Genomic DNA, 21,148 nt, shown 5'->3' on the forward strand with positions numbered 1-21,148 from the left:
TATGTGAGTTCTGTGTCTAGCATCCTGCTATATCGCAATAGATACAGACAACAAGCATTGAAATTGTTTCTAAATTATGTCTCGAAACATTGGGTTACACGGAGGCCTGACAGTTTCTCTGTTCATTCTGTATGATCGGTGTGAAGGAGGGATGATTTGCCCAAAAAATGTAAAGTATCCCAGGCAAAATCTAAATATTTAGAGCATTGTGCTCTGATACGTCAATCTCTGCAAGCTCAATCAAGAGCGAGAGCTCAGGACATGGCTACTGAAGCTGGCTGACAGGGTTGCCAAGTCTCCAGGTTATTTTTAAACCGTTGCAGCGGGTTAATGGTTTGACATACTGAATAAATTATAGTATATTTTACTGAAATATTTTATATTCTACCAATGATAAAACCGCGGTTGATTTGAAAGTGAAGTGAAAGTGGTAACCCATATTTGGCATTGGTGCTCTGCATTTAACCCAAGTGCACACACACAGCAGTGAGTAGGACACACACACACACACACACCGTGAACACACCTAGTTTGCATATGTTTGATTAAAAATACAGTAAACATTATTGTTGTGAAATACTATTCCAACTATTCTGTACTTTCACAGAAATCTCACCGTCCCCATACTTTTGAACAAAAGTGTATATCAATAGTGAAGTTTTAATTTCACATTTTTTTTTTTGTGATAAATCAACAATTTTGTTTTAGACCAGTTTTAGCTGGTTAAAGCTGTTTTATTATTGTTATGTCAGCTGGTTTTAGTCGGATTGTTTTTTGTTGTTGTTGTTGTTTTCTATATCAACTGGTTTAAGCTGTTTTTTTAGCTGCATTTTTTTTTATGTATTTGCTAAACTTGATTTTGGCAGTTTTTTATGAACCAGCTGGTTTTAGATGTAACTTGCAAGAACCATATTATCAACATCACTAAATTATTATTATTATTATTATTTTTAGCTAAATCAGTTGGTATTAGCTGGTTTTAACTGGATTTAGCTGGCTTTTGCTAAATTTTTTAATGAGTTTGAAGCTGTTTTTTTTTAGCTTTTAAACTATTTCAAACTGAAATCCTACAAACTTCCAGCTTTTAAAACTCCTTCCAACGCTCTGGGTAATAGGCTTTTTCAAGCCAGCATCAATGTTTATTCACAAACTTTTTAATCTAGTTGAAACCTGTATTTCTTATATTTAAAATATGTTTGTAATTGCACATTTGTAATGATGCAGCTGCGATTTAGTAAATATATTACATTTAAATTAAATATTGAATAGCAAGTTAAAATGTTATTTAAGTACTTTACATGTGCTAGATAAGTGTGCTTCTTTAAAGCATGACAAAATATTATTTATTATTATATTTTAATCATTTTAAAGATTTAAAATATAATTAGTTAACACACACACACACACACAAACATATATATATATATATATATATATATATATATATATATATATATATATATATATATGACATTATTACAAAGTGCAGTTTTTAAAATGTATTGACTTAGTCATGAAAGTAAATTCTTTGTAAGTATCCTTAGTGCCCCTTTTTTCATTAATGTTTTTTTCTGCAAGTACAGTTTCAAAAGTATACTTTTAAAATTTCAAGTACACCATATGTTGTGCATTCAATAGAGTTCTTTTTCACTGGAGGGCATGAGTTAGATGATGTTTTCATAGGTACCATTCAAGACCGTTGTCAAAAGAGCCTTTATATTTCCAGATAATAACCTCAGGGTTCATAACATTTTTAATTTCATAAGTTTGAGTATGTGCATGTGTGTTTGATCGACTTAATTAAGACAGTGTTATCAGGTGTGTGTGTGTGTGTGTGTGTGCAGTAATGTCCCAGAGCCTGCGTTTGATGTTGTGTTATGAACTGTGGTCAGGATTAGAAGGTGTTGTATGGCTGGGGAGGCTAGGGTATGGTATGACATATTATACATTTAATGGAATTTGAATTGGGCCTTTATTTGCTAAAAAAGAGTCTCAGCCATTATCTGAATGTCTCTTTAGAAAAGTGCCTCACCTCTTATCAAGACTCTTTATCTTCAGGGGCAGGGAGAGGAAGAGATGTCCTTTCTTGTTTGTCTAAAACAGGACCATGATGCCCTCTGCTGGCCTTTTTTTTTTTTTTTTTGTATTCGATCACTCCTGATGAAGGTCGTTGATCTGTTCAAGTTGTTTAAGTGTGGTACTTGCTAAATTTGAAATTTAAAGAAAAAAAATAAAAATCTGTGAGCCTAAGTTTTCAGATTTGGTGCGTAAATTGTTCTTCACTATTTGTAGTGAAGTCAAAAAGTCAAAGTCTAAAATTATTGCTTAAATTAAAATTATATATATATATATATATATATATATATATATATATATATATATATACACACACACACACACACACACACACACACGAATGCTTTTGGGGGATATGTGAATAATTTTCATGAAAACACTAAGCCCCTATAGATGTAAAATGGTCTGTGTTGTTGGGTTTTTCCCCGTTTTTGGAGTCTTTTATGCTCACCAAGACAGATTTATCTGTAAACAGTAATATGGTGAAATATTAAATATACATTTCATATTTTAATTTATTTTAAAATGCAATTAATTCCTTTGATGCAAAGCTTAATTTTCAGCAGTCATTTCTCCAGTCTCCATTGTCACATGATCCTTCAGAAATCAATGCTGATTTGGTGTATTATTATTATTGTTATGTCCCGTATTGTTTTGGGAGGGATGTTCTCCTCATTTTTGGAAACGGTGATAGATTATTTATCATTATTCTTTGATGAACACAAAGTTCAAAGGAACAGCAATTATTTGAAATAGAAAGGTTTGTAACATTATAAATGTCTAGACTTTTGATCAATTGAATGCAGTCTTGGCAGTATTTATGTAAAAGTCATTTGTCTGTGGTCTCTGGATTAAAACAACCCCCCCCCCCCCCCCAAATTTTGATAAACAGTCCAAGACAAAATGACAGTGATGCACTTTAATATGTCATAAAATACTTTAAAACCTTCTTACAAAAAGCACAGAGACACTGAACACTTGTTTAAGGAAGAATCTGACAGAACAAGAAGCCTGTGCCAGCCTGCAGCGGCCCGAGGAAGCGCTAAAAACCGGGGTCAGAGTCTCGAGTTTCCACTGATCAGGAGGTGAAGAGAGACTCCAGGACCAGAGCAATATGTGAGCTCCGACTCAATTTCCGAATCAAGACAGCTTGTTCCTGTGGTCAGTGGAGCGCAGCTGTTCTCCCTGTCCTCTCTGTCATCAGTTCACCTGACTTCATTCAGAGTCCCAAGTGAAGAAATCTGGCAATTCTATCACACTGGCAGACCTGGAAAGCTTGCTTGAGGTTTCTTAGGCAATATGTGTTTTTCTGACAAAAAATGTCTATGCTGCAATATATTGTTTACAGGCATATCTCATCAAAATAACATTTGAAATAGAGAAATGTCTGATTTATTCAGATAATATATATATATATTATATAAAACATTTACCTCTGTGCAGTCTTCTCAATGCCTCAAATGATGAAAGCAGCCTTAAGCAACGTGATCTCATGTTCTCCATTCAAGGATTTGTTTGATAGTTGACTTTATACGGTGTATGCTTGTTGGCCTTGACTTGTTATCGTTTTCAGTTTTACAGAGGAAGCTGAAGTCAAACATATGCGTTCCTCCCAAACTGTCTGCCAGAGAAGCTCTGTTCTGGAAGGTCTTTCTGAGGAGTCTCGGGGTTTCTGCCCATCTTTCCCATCTTGGTTCGTGTTGATATGAAGGACGTGGCGCCGTTGTAGGAGTACTCTCTGTCAGAGAGAGAAGAATGATTTCAACCCATTACTGCCACTGTTTATTGTTAAGTAAAACTATAAAACATTTTGGTGTTTTAACTACAGCCAAAATAAAATTAGTCTCAGCATCAGACGTCCCGCTCACGGACCGTTGGCTAAACATCTGATGCATATGGTACGGTATATGCATATAATGTTCCTGTGGTTCAAGTGGTAGAGCATTATGTTAGCAGCGCAAGGTTATGGGTTCGATTCCCAGGGTGCACATGTTAGGTAAAAACTGTTAGCCTGAATGCACTGTGGATAAAAGTGTCACTTAACTGTTGTGGGAATCTAAAGTGGCAAAAATACACAAAACTACATACAGTTGCTTTAAGAAGTTACTTAAATTAAAATCCTAATTACATTTAAATAACATGGATGAGCCAAATAGGCATTGTTGACTTGTAAACATGGGGCATTCATTTGCTCATAACGGCTGCTGTCATGAAAATGACAAATTATATGACCTAAGAAAAATTCAGACTCCTTTATAACAGGTGGCACAGAATGTAAGTGCAAAATCTAAGAACCAGACCTGATGCTGAATCCTTCTGTCATGGAGAAGCAAAAGATAAATCCTCCAAGAATGCTGAGAACGGATCCTGCCCAGCCAATGAACAGGGCCGCACCAAGCTCAAATCTAAAAGGTGACAGGCAAAAGACTGGTGTTGGTACGAAATGGCCTGCATACTAGCAATTGCAGCAATTGTTACAATACTTACTTCTGTTTCACAAATAAGGGGTCAAAGAACTCTGATGTTATCCGGTGTGCGTAGAGAGAGCAGGCGATCATAGAGCAGATTCCTGCAGACAGGACAGGTATATAATTACAGGACACTGTCACTTGCTGATCATTGCAAATGCTTAAAAAAACAAGAAACCATGACCTAGGTCAAGCAACATTTACCACTGAGAATGAAGTGTAGTCCACACAGACAGGTGATCCTGGCTTTGGTGGTCTCCGATCCCCCTATTTTAGTGCACTTCATGCCCACTAGTGCCAGGATAGCTCCAAAAAATCCCAAACACACAGCTGAGATCATCAGTCCACGACAAACCTGGATATAAGCTGCAGGAACAGCAGAAGCCATACATAATAAAAATGACATTTATAACAAAGTGTATGATTACAATAATGATATTATTATGTAAGATACTTTATAAAATGCCATAAATGTGCTATATAAATAAACTTGTCATACCTACATATATATATATATATATATATATATATATATATATATATATATGTATACACACACACAAATAAATACTTAATTACTATAATTATATAATGATTTCCAAGAGAGACAAAAATGCGAAATTTATTATTATATTTATTTATTATTAAATTTATACATTTTTGCTGGAAAAATAACATACAGGCCAAAATATTTTTGACTGGTTCATAATTATCAACGTATTGCTCCTGAGAGTAAGTCATTTCTGCACCTTCAGTAATATCTTATCTATGTTATGATGCTACTTACTTTTACTTTTAAGTGATCAGACTTATAATTATAATTTTAATTTAATTTGATTCTCATTCACACACCTAAACCACCCAGAATACGTAACATGCTAATAACCACTAAAAAAACAACACCCTCTCACTGGGACACAGTGCAAATTTAGTTCTATTTGGAATTCTGTTTAATGCTGCCAATGGTGCATACTACCTTTACTGTAAATGAATGTAGCATCTTCCATTAAACACTCAAGTGTTGAAACTGTCAGGGAGGGCACGTCACAAATATGTATGGCCATGTAGAGACATGATAATTATACATTACAATTATTCAACACCTGTTTAAACTGCTTTTGCATGGCACCCTGAGGGAACAAGTTTTCTGTGTCTCTGCATTCCTTCAATCTTCCTCCTGTTTGTGGGTGAGCCATTCAGACATAATTAAATCAATGCATGGTTATTAAACCCTATTTTCCTACTTGTGGTTACTGAGGTAATAAGTCAGGGAAACAGAGTTTGAGACAAGCTCTTTTAGCACTAAAATAGTGACTTGCTTCTTTATTGCATTCTCAAACCAGTGTCAGCATGCATCAAGCGCAATATTAGCGGGTTTGTTTGTGTTGTGGAAGCTTCTGCCAAAACAGCATTAGGGCAATCCAACACCACGCTACTCTTTTTCCGAACAATTAGACATCTGCACTCTCTGGAGGAAGGAAAAAGGAGCCACAAGCGATCAGCAATCCTCATAAACACACACACACACACACACACACACACACTCTCTCACACACACACGTTCAGACCATTTACTCAAGACAAGAAACAAAAAGTCAACAAATGTCTGAAGAAAGCAATAAAGTACCATCCAGAGCAAGCATAGAAGGAAAGTCCTTGCAGTTGGAGACTCCGGTTGAATCGGTAACGCACGTCTTCCAGAGATTGGACCAAAAGGTTGCTGTGGTGATGACTGTCCCGTCCACTGATGACACTTTCCAGTAGTCAGTCGGGAGCGTGGAGGAGATCAGAATCCATCCGGATATGGTGAAAAGGAAGGCAATGATCTCTGTTGCCATATTACCCATTTTCCCACGTTCTGTTAGAGTGAGATGCAAACAAGGCAGGGATGAGTAATTTGGGAAGGGGTGCTCAGTCTGGACTGAATTGTCTGTTGAAGAGTCTCCCCCCTCAAAGTTGCTTTATATTCAGCAGGGAGGGTCTGGCTACTAACCTTTTCAACAGCTGACCAATAGCCTTTTGTTTTCACATTAACTACCCACTACACCACACACACCCACCCAAACATCACTCCACAAGAATCATTTTGAGTGAGTCGGCAGAGATGCTGGAGGTCAGGAGGTGAGCCCTTTAAAGATGGCTGTTATTGTGGAAGGGCCTGAAATTGTATTTAGGATTCATTGTTCTTTTTGGTATCACTGGGATTACAATTTTTATAATATTTTTAATTCATTTATTTATATTTTAACATTCATAATTTATTTTGTATTTTATATTTTCATTTTAATTTTATATTTAATTTCATATTTCATATTTAATTTCATTTTAATATATTTCATTTTTTGTGCATGTTTTTCTCATCAGTATTTGTTTATTTGTATATATGGAATTCATTTGACCGGTGTTACATTTTAGTATCATTGGGATATAGTATTGAGTGTTTCTCAACAGTTTTTTTTTTTTTTTTTTGAGGGTTTATTTATTTAGTAATTTTTAATCAATATTTTGAATTACTTTTTCTATATTTACATTAGAATTTTTAGTCAGATTTTTAGCCTTGTGTGTGTGAGAAAGAGAGAGAGAGTGTGTGTGTGTGAGACTGAGTGTGTGTGATTGTGCGTGTGTGATTGTGCTTGTGTGTGTGTGTGCGCATGTGCACTTTTGGCATTTTTTTTAGTTTTCGTTTGTTTTGTCATTTAGCTTAAACGATTTTTTTGGTGTTATTTTTAGTATCAGTGGGATATTATTATAGTTTTTATTAATATTTTCGAATTAGTTTTGATTTTTATGTATTATGTTTTCATTTTAATTTTAGTTAAAGATTTAGTACTTTTCATAATTTAGTAATTTATATTTGTATTAGTGTTATGTTTTTTAAAACATTTATTATTATAAATTATATTTATAAATTATTATTCGATTAAATTATATTTCAGTTTTAGTTTTAGTTATTTTAAAAGACATTTGGTTAAGTAATCTGAAATTATAGTTTGGAATTAAATATGTTTATAAATTTAATTACATTTTTTACATTTTAGTTTTATTTATTTGTTTAGTTGTAGTTAATGATAATAACAGTAATTGGACGAAGTTTTGTTGCCATCTAGAGGTAAGAATTTGGGTAACTGTAGGGATTGATTCTTTAACCATCAAAAAAAGTGTTATAATATGTAAGCATTAGGTTTTGACTTACACTCCTATTCATGTTTGTGCATTTCTCCTAACAAAATGACGTTTTGTACTGTATTTTGCACATTGAATACCTCAAGAACTGGAGAGTGCATGTAAAAAATCCTCACTGTCTAGAATTTCAGACAGGCTTCTGGTGTGCTCACTTCACCTTGAGCTTAAAAAAACTGAGCTTCACTTTAGTGAAATGTCACCGGTGTTTTACTGCTGCTTGAAAAAACAGAAAGACATATTTGTCAAGAATATTTAAAGGGTAAATGTTTTGGTATGAGTTAGAGTGCATGTTTGTGTAACCAGGAGGCAACAGTTAGCGTAGGTCAGATGGGTCTTCCTGCCTCTTCTCAGTCTCAGATCCTGTTAATGGTTTCCCTCCGTCCCCCTCAGAGGGAGTTACAAAACATAACCTGACCTGACCAAAACATGAGGCTTCCTCAGTCAACAGCTGCTCGCCTCAGCCAAGAACACATAAATGACAATTATGTAATGTTTCAGCTAGTATCAGTTACATTCATAATTAATTTAATAACTTATTTATTAAGCCAATATAGCAACAATGTCCATATCAGGACCATAATGAAACCTATACAAAATTAATAGACTAAAAAAATAGATAGACTAGATTATATATTCTATAGAAAGAATATGTGGTTGCCGTTTGTGGTAGTGACTTACTGGTAAAAAACAATAAAGCTTGGTATCAGGTCAAAAGACTTGAATGCCTTTTCTTTTCCTTATCTATGACAACGAAAACAACTAAATAAAACACAAAATTCCTAATTACTTCTTTTCCACTAAACATGTTCTAGAGACATTCCCTCTCATGCCTGTGAAGACTCAAACCCGCCTGTAATTGTTTTGCAGGTGAGCTGTTGCTGAGTGATACAAGGTCAGCGAGAACGTCAAACTAAAGACTTAAATGAGTCACACAAAAGCAAGTTCGTATTTGCATGCAAGGTTTAACTAAGGTGAAAATATTTACCTGTTTATGACAGAACGCCGCGATGACATTCCCGGGAAATTTGAATGGAAAAATAAACTTGACTGTACATGCTTATTATGTGCAATCCACTTACTGTATTTACACCGCACAAATTAAAGGATATCATTTGGGATGCTCAGACAGAGATACGGCTAAAGGAATAGTTCACCCAAAAAGGGAAATTTGCTGAAAATGTACTCACCCTCAGGCCATCCAAAATGTAGATGTGAAATTTGGCATTATCACTTGCTCACAATCATCTGCAGTGAATGGGTGCCGTCAGAATGAGAGTTCAAACAGCTGATAAAAACATCACAATAATCCACAAGTAATCCACACCACTCCAGTCCATCAATTAATGTCTTGTGAAGCAAAAAGCTGCATGTTCAGAAACAAATCCATCATAAGGGGTGTTTAAACTGTCACTAATCCATAATAACGCTTCCTCCAGTGATAAAGTGCGTCCCCTGTTGTACTCTAAAATCAAAATCCACCAACATATTTGTTTTTGGACTGTTTTCAATTGTAAACAGTGCTTGATCTTGTGCCTATTTCTCTCCTGATTCAGACAAGACCACTTTTTCACTTAAGAAAAGATTCACTATTACAGAGGACTCACATTATAGCAAGAGTTTGACGTTAAACATGTTGGAATTGTTTCTTGCAAAAAAACGCATTTTTTGCTTCACAAAATGTTAACTGATGGCCTGGAGTATAGTGTGTATTACTGTTAAGTTTTTATCAGCTGTTTGGACTCTCATTCTGACGGCACCCATTCACTGCAGAGGATCTGCTGTTTTACAAGTGATTTAAAGCTAAATATCTGCAAATCAGTTTTACAAACTTATCTATGGAAGGCCTGAGGGTAAGTAAATGTTCAGCAAATGCTCATTTTTGCAGGAACTGTGCCTTTAACAGTTGGCCTCTTTCAGTGTTGCACAGCGATATGCATTAGATGTTTTAGAATATAAATGATGGCTCTTAATTTTCTTATGTGACCTAGAATAAAACATTTGCATGTAAGAACAGTAAGGAATCTACAAGCTTGCTGTGTTTTCAAACACTGGTATGAACATTTGGTTTCCAACTGACCACAAATTGCCAGAATTAAGATAATCACCATATTCTATTATAACCGAAGTGCCGCTAATCCATGTTTTATTGCTTTTTTTCTGGGTCAGTTTTCCAGCAGCAGAAATATGTAATCCCTTACTGGAGCTGAGCTTGGCCTCTGGTGTAAAGTTCACTTTTAAGATGTTCACATTTCACATTTGGGCAAAGTAATAATGACTCAACGGTCAGGCTTTATTTGCAGTACAGAACATTGCATGGAAATCAATCATTCCTGATATACCGCTTTAACTCCTCCTTGCAGATTATGTTTGGCTGATTCTTGGAGGCTACAGAAAAGAACCTCCCTTCTCGTGTGTGTGTGTGTGTGTGTGTGTGTGTGTCTGTGTTTGTCAGCATTACCTTTATAAGTGCAGCGGCCACCTGCTCTGTCTCATTGTGGGTCTCTCATCTTCTGCTCTTTCAGTGCTTTATCTGTATCGGAAATCAAGACAGAGGGACAGACGGAGGAAGGAAGAGAGAATAAAACTATAGTGCTTGTTGCATTATGCGTTTCTCAGAGGGATGAGATGTGTGATTGGGCTAAAATAAAAGTAAAAAGTAAAAATTCTTTCAATTAATAAATCCCAGTCTTTAATTAATCACTTGATCTAGTTCACAAATGTATGTTTTTTTTAAAGACTAGGCTACATTTTGGTCTGTTTGTTTTATGATACTTTTATGGTGCCCAGCCACAGTCCCCATTTTTTGTAATTGTATGTAAAACAATAACCATTACTGTTAATGTATACATTTATGTTTAATGGGTAAAAAAGCCATATGGGTTCAGAACAAAAAAAAAGGCTACATTTAATTTTTTAACATTCAATATATTTTGAAAAGAAAGATTTTTGCGTGTTGCTTTTTTGTTTTTCTCTTTTTAGACACTCTAATTAAAGATGATTGCTTCCAGCACACTGCATGAGTGGGCTGTGTATGCAGAGCTAATAAAGAACAGATGGCAGACAAGAAGCCTCCTCACCCAAGGCACAACAACATAAAGTTACAAATATCCATCGCTTTCTCTCATGTGTCAGAATAGTCGATCAGAATCTTCTTCAAATAGTAATAACATAAAGTTGCATCCCACACTTCTTCAGCAATTCCACCTCAAAGCAATTTTCTGTAAATCTGCTGTTTGTTTCGTTCTTTTACTATATCGCTCACAAGCAAACCCTACTATCGTGAAGCCGTGGCTCATTAATATTAAGTACTCGACTTGACGTTGCCTCAACTGGCCAAACCGATTGGCTGCAAGCGGGCTGGTGAACGATGGGGTCCTTAATATTAATTAGGCCACTTAACATAACACTCGAAGAGGGTTACCAAGCAATGTACGTATGCTCTAATTAATATTCATAAGTTAACTCTTCACCATAGTAAGGTACTTTATTTTAGTCAGCTTGATCTGAGGTGTGTATGAAGGATGTAAAAGTCTTGCCTATGAGCCAATCACGTGTGAGCCACGGATTGTGGAGCCAATGGCTGATTAGACAGGCGCGCTCACAGAACGACATGAGGGGTGTACCTCCGCCTCTACTTACTTACTCGACGACATGTGAATGTTAGAAAGTTACACAACAACGGGTTGAATGTAACGTTAGATGTGTCGCGCTGGTTATAACACCTGTTGAACTGCAGGGAGGATGGCGATCGACATGGAACCAGTAAAGAAAGATATAAAGAGCAACCCGTCCGCCACAGCTAATCTCTTCTCACAGATATTTTTCTGGTAAGTTTGTATGCCTCTAAATAGTTAACAGGATAAAGAGATGAGGGGGACAGTTAGCTGATCAGCTTATGGGCTATTTTATGTGTATCCCCTCTGAATCTAAAGACACTGTTAGTTCAAACTTATTTATTCAGAGAATTTTAGGTGTCTGTCCATCAGTTGTGTATCTGATTCAGTTCTTTGTTTCACGGGGAAAGCTGGTCCTGTTCACCACCCACTTCTTTTCCTTCCGAAGAGCTGCTACAGCAAATGTGACTCTGGGTTTCCAGTATTTTTCCCGGTGTTCACTCTATAGCTTTCATGTTACCGGAATAGCCACGTGGGTTAATGACGAAAGAAAGAGAGTCTGACATGATTTAAAAAAGTTCTTAGAACGTTCTAATGTTGATTTCATACATTTCTAAAAAAAAGTCTGAAAAAAAAGTGACTCGTTATTTAATACTATTTTAATTTAATCTTCAATCTTCATTTTAATTCTAATTCTTGATAATAATTTATCTTAATCATTATCTTTATAACACTTTCAAACATTTTTTTCAAGTTTTCTTTTCTTCTTTTGACAAAAGAAGGATTGTTTTTAGGGGATTACTCGCTTTGTCATAAGCAAATCATAGGTTTCATAAAAAGTAAACTTATTTTTTGAAAAATGTAATAACATTGTTTTTTTTAAGAAAAAGGCCAAAAAAAGACCTCTTGCTTTGATTTGAAGGGAAAACTAAAGTTATTTTTACAATGGCTAAACAGTTACACCACCTATTAGCCATTTTTTACATTAATCAGAAAATATTCAAAACTGTTTGTAATTCAGAAATGTTTAAATGCAGGATTCATTTTATTATCTGTCACATATTATTATTATTATTATGTTTTTTATTATTTAATGTTGTTTTTCAATTTTAGTTTGCATTATTAGTTCATGTTATGAACCCATGTGCAAATCCAGCCATTTGGCTTTAATGTCAGAGAAGTTTTGTTTTCCAACCCTTGACTCTCGGGAACACTCCTAATAGAAGAGAGCATCTGTTACTGTCATTTTAAAGAGATTGCCTACCTGCATGTATGTATGTTTGTATGTATGTATGTATGTTTGTCATGAAAAATATTGTTTGTACACTTTAGGCAGCTGTCATCACTCATCAATTATTCAGCATCCTTTGTAGGGTTGCAAAAGGGTGGAACATTTCCACTAAATTTCCGTAACTTTCCTAAAATTCCTGGAAGATTGCAAAGAAATCCTGGAAAGTTTCCAAATTTCTGGAATGTTTCCCAAATTCACTGGAAATTTTCCCCCTTTTTGCAACCCTGATCCTTTGGCGTGCACATTTAAAAGAGTTCTGTTGACCAAGTTGTCTTTTCTCTTCTCATTTGGCACCAGCTGGCTGAACCCTCTTTTCCGTATCGGATCCAAAAGAAGACTTGAAGAAGATGACATGTATGAAGTGCTTCCGGAGGATGGATCCATGAGACTCGGGGAAGAACTGCAGAGGTGAGTGAGCCGCTGGGAATAAACGACTAATCAACAGACACTTCTCAAGCAAACCCTCAGAGTATTAATATGAGAACGCAGGCCAGTGCAGTTCCCATTAGGTGTTAGGAAAGTGATGGCTCACACCAGTTCATTATGCATTGCTGAGTTTTAACGAACATCTTTGTATCCATCCATACATTAACAATATATGAACACTGAAATCAGGAATGAGTTTAAGCTGGTTAAGGATTTCTAGAAGGAGCCGTGGTTGAACACGTGGGACCCGAGTCCATTGATCCTGGTGGTGTGAATTAAGATCCGGCCTGTAACCCAGGAAATTGTGTGTTCAAAATCCTCAAGGGGTGTCTGATTAGCTACCACAATGCTGCCTTGCAACAGATTTCTCCAGAAATGACTGTCCTTGTAGAAAAAAATATGCTGTAAATTAAAGTCAAAGTCAGATCACTTAGAAAAGCAGTAGAACACCTCTCCTCCAGCCACGTGTTTTGATGAGGATTCATGTTTATAGCACAAAAGGTGTGGGACCAGTTAGACATTCAATTTTATTTTTTGCAGTAATAATCTGTAGAGGGCAGATCATTTGGAAGGTTGTGCTGTTGCTATCACAGGAGCAGAAGTCTTGGCGGAGGATACAGAGAGCAGGGCGTGAGGAAGTGTGAGGTTAACGGCCCGTCTGGTTTTCCTGCTCACTTTCATTTTGTAGTGTACAGGAAGCCAGCCTGAATCAAACAAGATGGAATATTCATTATGTGAAGTATACACGTGTGTGTGTGTATATAAGCAGTTAACTACATTAATGCTAATGTATTTTTACTTTAATCCAGTGAAGTATTTATCTGACACAATATAAAGAAATGCTAAACTAGAAACCTCCATAATGTTTATAGCTAATGAAAAAATTATAATGTACAGCAGCATTTGATTAAATATTGTATTTCTTTTTTAAATAATTTTCTTTTCTTTTTTTTACTGCTAAAAGATAAAAAAAACACACTGCACAATCAGCATTTTTATCTAACACTGTTGAATGTGCATCTTATTTGACTATAACTGAAAGTAGTTTTGTCTTATTATCAGCAGTTCTTTGGTCTTTGTAAACCTTCATTTAAATACAAATGCTCTGAAACATCTGTCCTTTTGGCTTCTAGGGCGATGCAGCCTTTTTGACTATGGTTGAATAAACACCAAATACTATTTAAGCATTGTTTAGGAACAAGGGCGATTCTAGGATTTTTTCAACTGGGGGGCACAAGAGGGGCCACAATTAATACAGAGGGGCCAATTTTGTGTTGTTGGAAACACTGTCAGACACTGTCCAAACAAACAATATTCGTAGATTCTACTCTAACGTTTTTCCGCGTCATCATGACTCATGCAGCCGCGTAGACGTAGACTCTGATCAGACTCAGAGAGGCACCAGCACCGCTGGTTTTTTGGCTTGTAGTTTGTATATTAGTTAATGACAGAGGCAATGGTTTAAAAAAAAGTATAATTGCAATTCTAATAAAGTCATTATCGAATCATGCAGTTAAAGACTTTAGAGTATTTGTTCTCAAGTCAGAGTCAAGTAATTTTCTTCATTTATTAGAGTGCAGTCACGTAACTCAAGACCTCCACCTCTGATAGTTAATGTGTCGTTAGCTTTTAAGGCGAGACACTACAGGTGAATAGGGTAAAATTTAAAAATAATAGATATCACCATGAAACTTCCTCAGTTGATAACTTACACAAGTTCATAAAAAATGATTTACAAGTTTTTTTTTGTATGTCTAATTATGCAAATTAGGCATTATCTCATTAAACATGCACAATTTTGCATACTGTATATTTGCAGACATATGATGAATATATGATAAAGCCAGGTGCTAAATTATTTTTTTCACTTTGATTACACATAAGATGAAAAAAGATGTTCAGAGGGATTTCAGCATATTTATATATTTTCTGCATATTTTTTTTTTTTTATTAAAATGTCTCATTAATCAGGCCAGTAATGATTTATTAACAAAAACACTGTGAAAATGTCAGAGCACGTTACGTGATGCGCCTGAACGAATCACGTTGTCGGAAATTGGCATCAGCAAATGAGATTCACTTTTAGTGTTAAATGCTCCATTGTACTTTTGCTCATGAAAAGGAAATGACAATATTTGGATCCAACAAACATTGTCCGGGAGATAGAGCTTGAGAGAGAGCTTTCCAGGGTGCAGACAGCAATCGCGGAGCACCATGGTGATTTAGAACGCCAACTGAATTTATGAGAAATCTACAGACGCAAATAGACTAAAGGTGTAGTAAAATAAAGACCTATATGTGTATTTTGGACTTTTTTTTCACCACAAGTCTGAAAGAAGACACGTTATTGAAGACAAACAGCCCCAAATCTCAATATTGACCAGTAAAAAAACGATGTTTTTGCATGTGTCTCACCCATAGACTGTAAAAAGAAAAAAGCTGCGACGGCAGCCATATTGCGCCAGAACGCCCACCACACACCAGCACACCAGTTATCATACGATTTGTTTCGTCACCTAACTTAGGTGAAAAAAGTCGCTAATCGACTGCATGATTCAATAATGACTTTATTAGAATTGCAATTATACTTTTTTTAAACCATTGCTTTAAATTGCGTTGTTGCTTATATCGGCGCGTTCGGCCGAAAAATAAGTAAATCGTAACACAGTAAACCCCTTTTACATTCAGCATCAGAGGAGTATAGTAAATATAATGATTAGCATCTTGGTCTGCTCAAGGAGATAACATCGTCATCGAACCTGGTCTGTCTAACACTGAAAGACGTTAACATTAGCCTAGTACCAAACACTTCTTGCACTGCAACAGCTCGTTAATCGAAAAACATAAGCTATTTAAAATAGATCAACTTAGCGTGTGCTTTTTTCGTTGGAAAACAGCAGCTCACTATTCTTGGTCCTTGTTGAGAAGCATCGCGACGCAATCATGAGTTATTTACTAAACTGAAAGATTATGATTTGAATTTGTGAGTGACAGACAAGTAGAAGGGTGGGGGCACAGTGGGGGGCCAATCAGTTTTCAGGAGGGGCCAGTGCCCCCATGGCCCCTCCCCTGGCTACGCCACTGTTTAGGAAGCCTTTTAGGTCTTAATGCAGCCTTTCTAAAAGCCTAACAATAGTTTTTCCCACTTGTTTTAATATATGTACTTATTTATTGTTGTTAATAAATGCATTATTGTTTATTTATCTTTCCTAATAATTATGTAATAAAGAATTAGAACAATAAAAGTAATGCCTCCTCAAAAGAGTAATTCCCTCACAACCAATATCATCACATTCATGCATTTGGCAGACACTTTTATATTAAAGCAACTTATACCATGTTCAGGGTGTACGGTTCAGTTATTCCTTGGGAATCAAACCCATTGAATATTCCCTTTTCACAATTCAGTAGATTCCCAATTACTTAACGAGTGTCAAGTTTTGTCTTATCAACTTTATTTGTCTACTTGAAAATCCCATTTCGCTCAGAAATATGTCACCTTTCAGAAATAAAATTGGTTGCATAAAACGGGAGAGAAGCACTGATAATCAGAAGTCTCCTGCAAAGTTTTTATCTCCAGCCGTGAAAGCATAGAAATGAATGACAGTGAACACAATCCTGTCATTCATTAAAAGCACCTCCTCACACAGCGTTTCTCCAGCCTCTAATCATGCGCTTTAAAATGGATCAGTGCTGGTTCATTTAGCACAGTGCTCTGGGATATGACATTAATTAGTCAAGCTTTTATTGCGATCAGCACCATGGAGCGCCGTGGGGTCGAGGCGTAACACACAAGTGTTCGGCCTTGAAGTAAACTGTTGTTTGCAGATGTAGAATTTATGGCCGGACGTTACTGCTGGAAAACATCAACTGAAGAGGCTCAGCTGCTGTTCTGAAGTAGCACCTGGGTAGTTTTCCTGATTTGGCTAAAATGCTTTAGTTTCTGCTCAGGATTTGTTTCTTATGTGCCTTGAATGTTTTTTCATGTGACCTGTATTTTTACATTTATATGGTGTTTACATGGCCGGTACAAAATACACTCTTGTTACTTGTTCACCGGGTGGCCCTTGTGGTCCATGACTGGACCTTATTTGGTCCGCATTCTTCATCCTTTCAAGCTGTATAATAAATAATCAAGATTTATTAAGCAAAAAAGACATAAAATGTCTTCATAAAGAATTCTGTTGTAGACTGTGTTAAAAAGTTTGTATGTTCTTTAGGGCTGCACAATTAATCAAATTTCTAATCGCGATTACAATTATAGATAACACAATTTCATAATTGTTCAAAGCTGTGGTTAATTGTTCAAAGTCTGCCTATCGTTTTTTTATTTCTACATGTTATCTTAAGGGTTTTCCCATTATTTAAAATTTAGTTTTAGAATAACATTATATATATATATATATATATAATTTAAAGAAGAAACCAATCCGATGAATAGTTGACATTTGAGGATTAATATACTATAGAAAAGAACTAAAAGTTTTGGAGTTAGTGTTTTCAGCTTGTTTATTTTCATATAAAAATACAGCATGCAGTTGCAGCAAACAGCGGTATAGACATCATTCAGTGTAAATTGTAATCATCGCAATTACAATTTCAAGGAAATAAGCCCTACTGTACGTTTAAGTCATCATGCCGTTATGTTTTAAGTGAGATGACACAATGTGGGTAATCAACCCTCTACGGACACCTTGGCAATTGAATCCCCATTGGCTAGTAAATATTTTTGTTTACTCGCCACACTGATATATATATATATAGAGAGAGAGAGAGAGAGAGAGAGAGAGAGAGAGATGATAAATATTTGATATTTGTAAAATGCATTTTTTTAAATATCAGAAAAGTAAACTATTAACATCAGTCAGTAAAGCTTTATAATAATCAAGTATTATTTAAGAATAGAACTTTAGTAATTAGAAGTTAACTTGAATGCCAATGAGATTGCCATTTGCGCATTAACTCCACCCACTACCAGAAAACCCAGCTGTTCTTAAAAGCTGAAGTCTTCCATAGGAAAGAAGTTATTTTGACAGGAAAGTACACCAAATAAGATTGTTTAAATGTAGCAAGTCAATTCTCTCTCTCTCTCTTTCTCAGTCGTGTGTGAGAGAACGCGACAGCGATTTGTGCGCCTTCACACTAGAGTTTATGGTACATTAAATACATCCATTGAAATGAACTGAAAAAAAGCACAGATTGCTTGTCGGGAGTGAAACTCTGAAGCGCTCAGTCAGAGAGTGTTGTTCGTGAGTGAATATATCTGTGCTAATCTTATACTTAGCCTCCAAGTAACACTCTGTTGAGTAAAATCAGAGAATTTATTATGCATTGGCTAATATTAGAAATCATTTAGTCGCCAGAGTGAAGATTTAGCTGCATATGCGAGTGATTTAGTCACAATGTAGAGGGTTGTCATAAAGGAGGATTATAATTGTTTTATGATATCCTATTTCTCTCTGTGTCAGCATAATTTATTAAGCTTTTTTTTTTTTTTTCGCACTCATAGCTACTGGGACCAAGAAGTGGAAAAAGCAACCAAAGAACTCCGGACGCCCAAACTCACCAAAGCCATTATCAGGTGCTACTGGAGATCATATGCAGTACTGGGAGTGTTCACTCTTATAGAGGTACGTGCTGATCCAGGACTTTGCCTGATATTTTGTATGTGGTACACAATGTGTAGGCAGCGAAACTCCCCTCTTGTTAGCTATAAATATAAAGTGTTTTCAAACTAAATTATAGGGATGCTTCAATCCGATATACGGTATCGGTATCGGCTCCAACTCTGCCGGATCGGGTAACGTTATCAGTCAGACGACACCAATCCAGATCTGATATTGTGCATATACTATTCTGTGTTATTGTTAACTCCACGAACGACACAACAACATTAGAAAGCACCATAAAGTTTTCAAGCACTATATATTAAGTGTTCCAAAACCGTTCCATAGTTTAATGTGAGGTACAAATGAATATTTATGTTACTTTCTACCTACTGGGTGTCTGATAGATCACAGCGCTGGAGTAGAGAGCACTATATGAATCGTTCTTCATGCAAACAGTAACTGAAATTTAAAACTGTTCAAAAAAAGATAAAAATTATATAGATTGTCTATTAACCTAGTGTATAATAGTATTTTTGTCATAAATTATGATTATATATTTTTTCATTTGTTATTTTTCTTTATAGTTACGTTTTTTTTTTTTTTTTTTTTTCTGTAAGTTTTATGAATTCAATTGATATAATTTTCTCAAACCATTCCAGAAAAATTTGAGGTTCTGCTTGCCTTCTTATAAAAAAGGACTGTAAAGAATTGCCACCAAAATGTCCTCGTGTAATAACGACGAGGGTGTGGATGTCTTTAGGAATGTGTGTGTCTAAATCATAATTATGTCACATTGTTATTATCTGATGTTTCTTCTTCCCCATTATAGGAGGTGATTAAAGTGATTCAACCAGTGTTTTTGGGAAAACTCATTCAGTATTTTGAGAGAGATGCTGAATGTTATGAGAGAGATGAGCCTGATAATGCAGCGTTGTATGAAGCTTATGGATATGCAGCAGGCGTCTCTCTCTCCACTCTGGGTCTGGCGTTACTCCACCACCTCTACTTTTACCACGTCCAAAGAGCTGGAATGAAAATCCGCATTGCAATGTGTCACATGATCTACAGAAAGGTTAGATTTTCTTAAAAACACAAACCTGCTTTTCCAGAAAAAAAGTTCTGAGGAGGTGCCAAGTAACAGTGATAGTTCCAAATGGTAGCACCAGGGTTTTTGATAAGTACCATGTTTGTATAACAATCAGGTTCTTCAAAGAATGGTCCGTTAAACTCCTCTGCTTTTTTTGATGGTGTGCCAGATCTCTCTCTCAACACCCCCTTTTCCCAATAATGTGTCTGTTGATATAAGCGATAGGAATGATTTATTTAAGGGTAAATCCTTATCACGGTTTCTCCCACAAGCGTTTTGCCTTGTTTCTTCTTTTAGGCACTGTGTCTTAGTGCCACAGCTATGGGCCAGACAACCACCGGGCAGATTGTTAACCTTTTGTCAAATGACGTCAACAAGTTCGATGAGGTAGGAAATTTCCATAACTGCTTTGTCTTCCCCTTAAGTGTTACAGTCACCGGTTGTCCATTTCCTGTTTTTCAAGCAGGTCACGCGCTGTTAAAAAAAAAAAAAAAAAAATGGAATGGTTTTGTATAGTTCACTTTCCAGTTAAAGGCAGCACCAGGGATTTACCGTAAAGGGCTTGTGTTACTGGGTAACAGATTGGCCAGTGTTCAAAGTACCAGGAGAGGTCTCAAATAGGTCATCTTAACCTTTTTTGCATTTATGATCTAACGTTGTGTTATTGGGAAGTGAAAATATTTAGTTTTATGTGTTTGTGTGGTTTCTGACATGCAATATAACTCGCCCATTAATCAGTCCACTGGAGTCTCGGGCAGAGTTATTATCATTATGTGATGGATAGTTACTGTATGTGACGTGTTGGCCGTGTGTGTGCGCCTTTTAACTTGACTTTACAGATTTAATGCTGCTCAGTAAACACATGAGCGTTTTAAACCATGTTTGTTCTTTCTGAACTGTTATTCTGTGTAGTTGTAGTAGTCCTTGCAGGCGTTTCTCTTGCATTTACCAGCAGACATCAGAGGGGTTCCATGAACAATTACAGGAAGTTCAGTTTTTGTTCAGACCAAGTTAACCGAAATTAAAAATTTGAAGTTTAAACTCACTTTTTGTAGATTCAAAAAATAATCTCTTGGGCTGTTTTTAATATGATATTATAAAAGCAGTACACCAGGTACTACACTAAAATTAGCATTTTATATAATTTAAATTACAAACCTGATGCTATATAAAAATTACTGTTGTCGTACCAATGTACATCAATGGTTAATAATATTGTACTCAGTCTTTAGCTTACCAAGATATTCCATGGCTCATGAACTATGATATTTCACAAGAAATACACATTACTGTTCAAAAGTTAGGGGTCAGTAAGATTTTTTAAAATAAAACTTTTATTCAGTAAGAATGGAGAAAGTGACAGTAAATAGATTTATAATGTTACGAAATATTTA

At 35.8% G+C, this 21,148-nt stretch overlaps 2 protein-coding genes across 3 annotated transcripts in view; one reads left to right on the forward strand and one right to left on the reverse strand.

The window, feature by feature from the left end:
* Positions 1-2,986: 2,986 nt before the first annotated feature.
* On the reverse strand, positions 2,987-11,017 carry cldn10a (claudin 10a). Its single transcript, XM_052599122.1, has 7 exons — positions 10,805-11,017; positions 10,186-10,257; positions 6,172-6,402; positions 4,749-4,910; positions 4,564-4,645; positions 4,377-4,481; positions 2,987-3,814 (listed from the first exon to the last, which is right to left on the reverse strand). The coding sequence occupies exons 3-7, from the start codon at positions 6,389-6,391 to the stop codon at positions 3,670-3,672; spliced, it is 714 nt and encodes a 237-aa protein (XP_052455082.1). The 5' UTR covers positions 6,392-6,402; positions 10,186-10,257; positions 10,805-11,017; the 3' UTR covers positions 2,987-3,669.
* A 120-nt stretch (positions 11,018-11,137) lies between these two features.
* LOC128015357 (ATP-binding cassette sub-family C member 4) overlaps positions 11,138-21,148 on the forward strand; it is a 38,284-nt gene continuing 28,273 nt past the window's right edge. The window contains exons 1-5 of one of the 2 annotated variants that reach the window (XM_052599121.1): positions 11,138-11,554; positions 12,930-13,040; positions 18,568-18,688; positions 19,497-19,739; positions 20,052-20,141. In XM_052599121.1, the coding sequence (XP_052455081.1) occupies positions 11,469-11,554; positions 12,930-13,040; positions 18,568-18,688; positions 19,497-19,739; positions 20,052-20,141 (651 nt within the window). In that variant the 5' untranslated portion in view covers positions 11,138-11,468. The remainder of the gene's footprint in view (positions 11,555-12,929; positions 13,041-18,567; positions 18,689-19,496; positions 19,740-20,051; positions 20,142-21,148) is intronic. The other variant, XR_008183873.1, reaches the window with a different exon arrangement.

This window comes from Carassius gibelio, chromosome A6, assembly GCF_023724105.1.
Source record: "Carassius gibelio isolate Cgi1373 ecotype wild population from Czech Republic chromosome A6, carGib1.2-hapl.c, whole genome shotgun sequence".
Classification (NCBI taxonomy): domain Eukaryota; kingdom Metazoa; phylum Chordata; class Actinopteri; order Cypriniformes; family Cyprinidae; genus Carassius; species Carassius gibelio.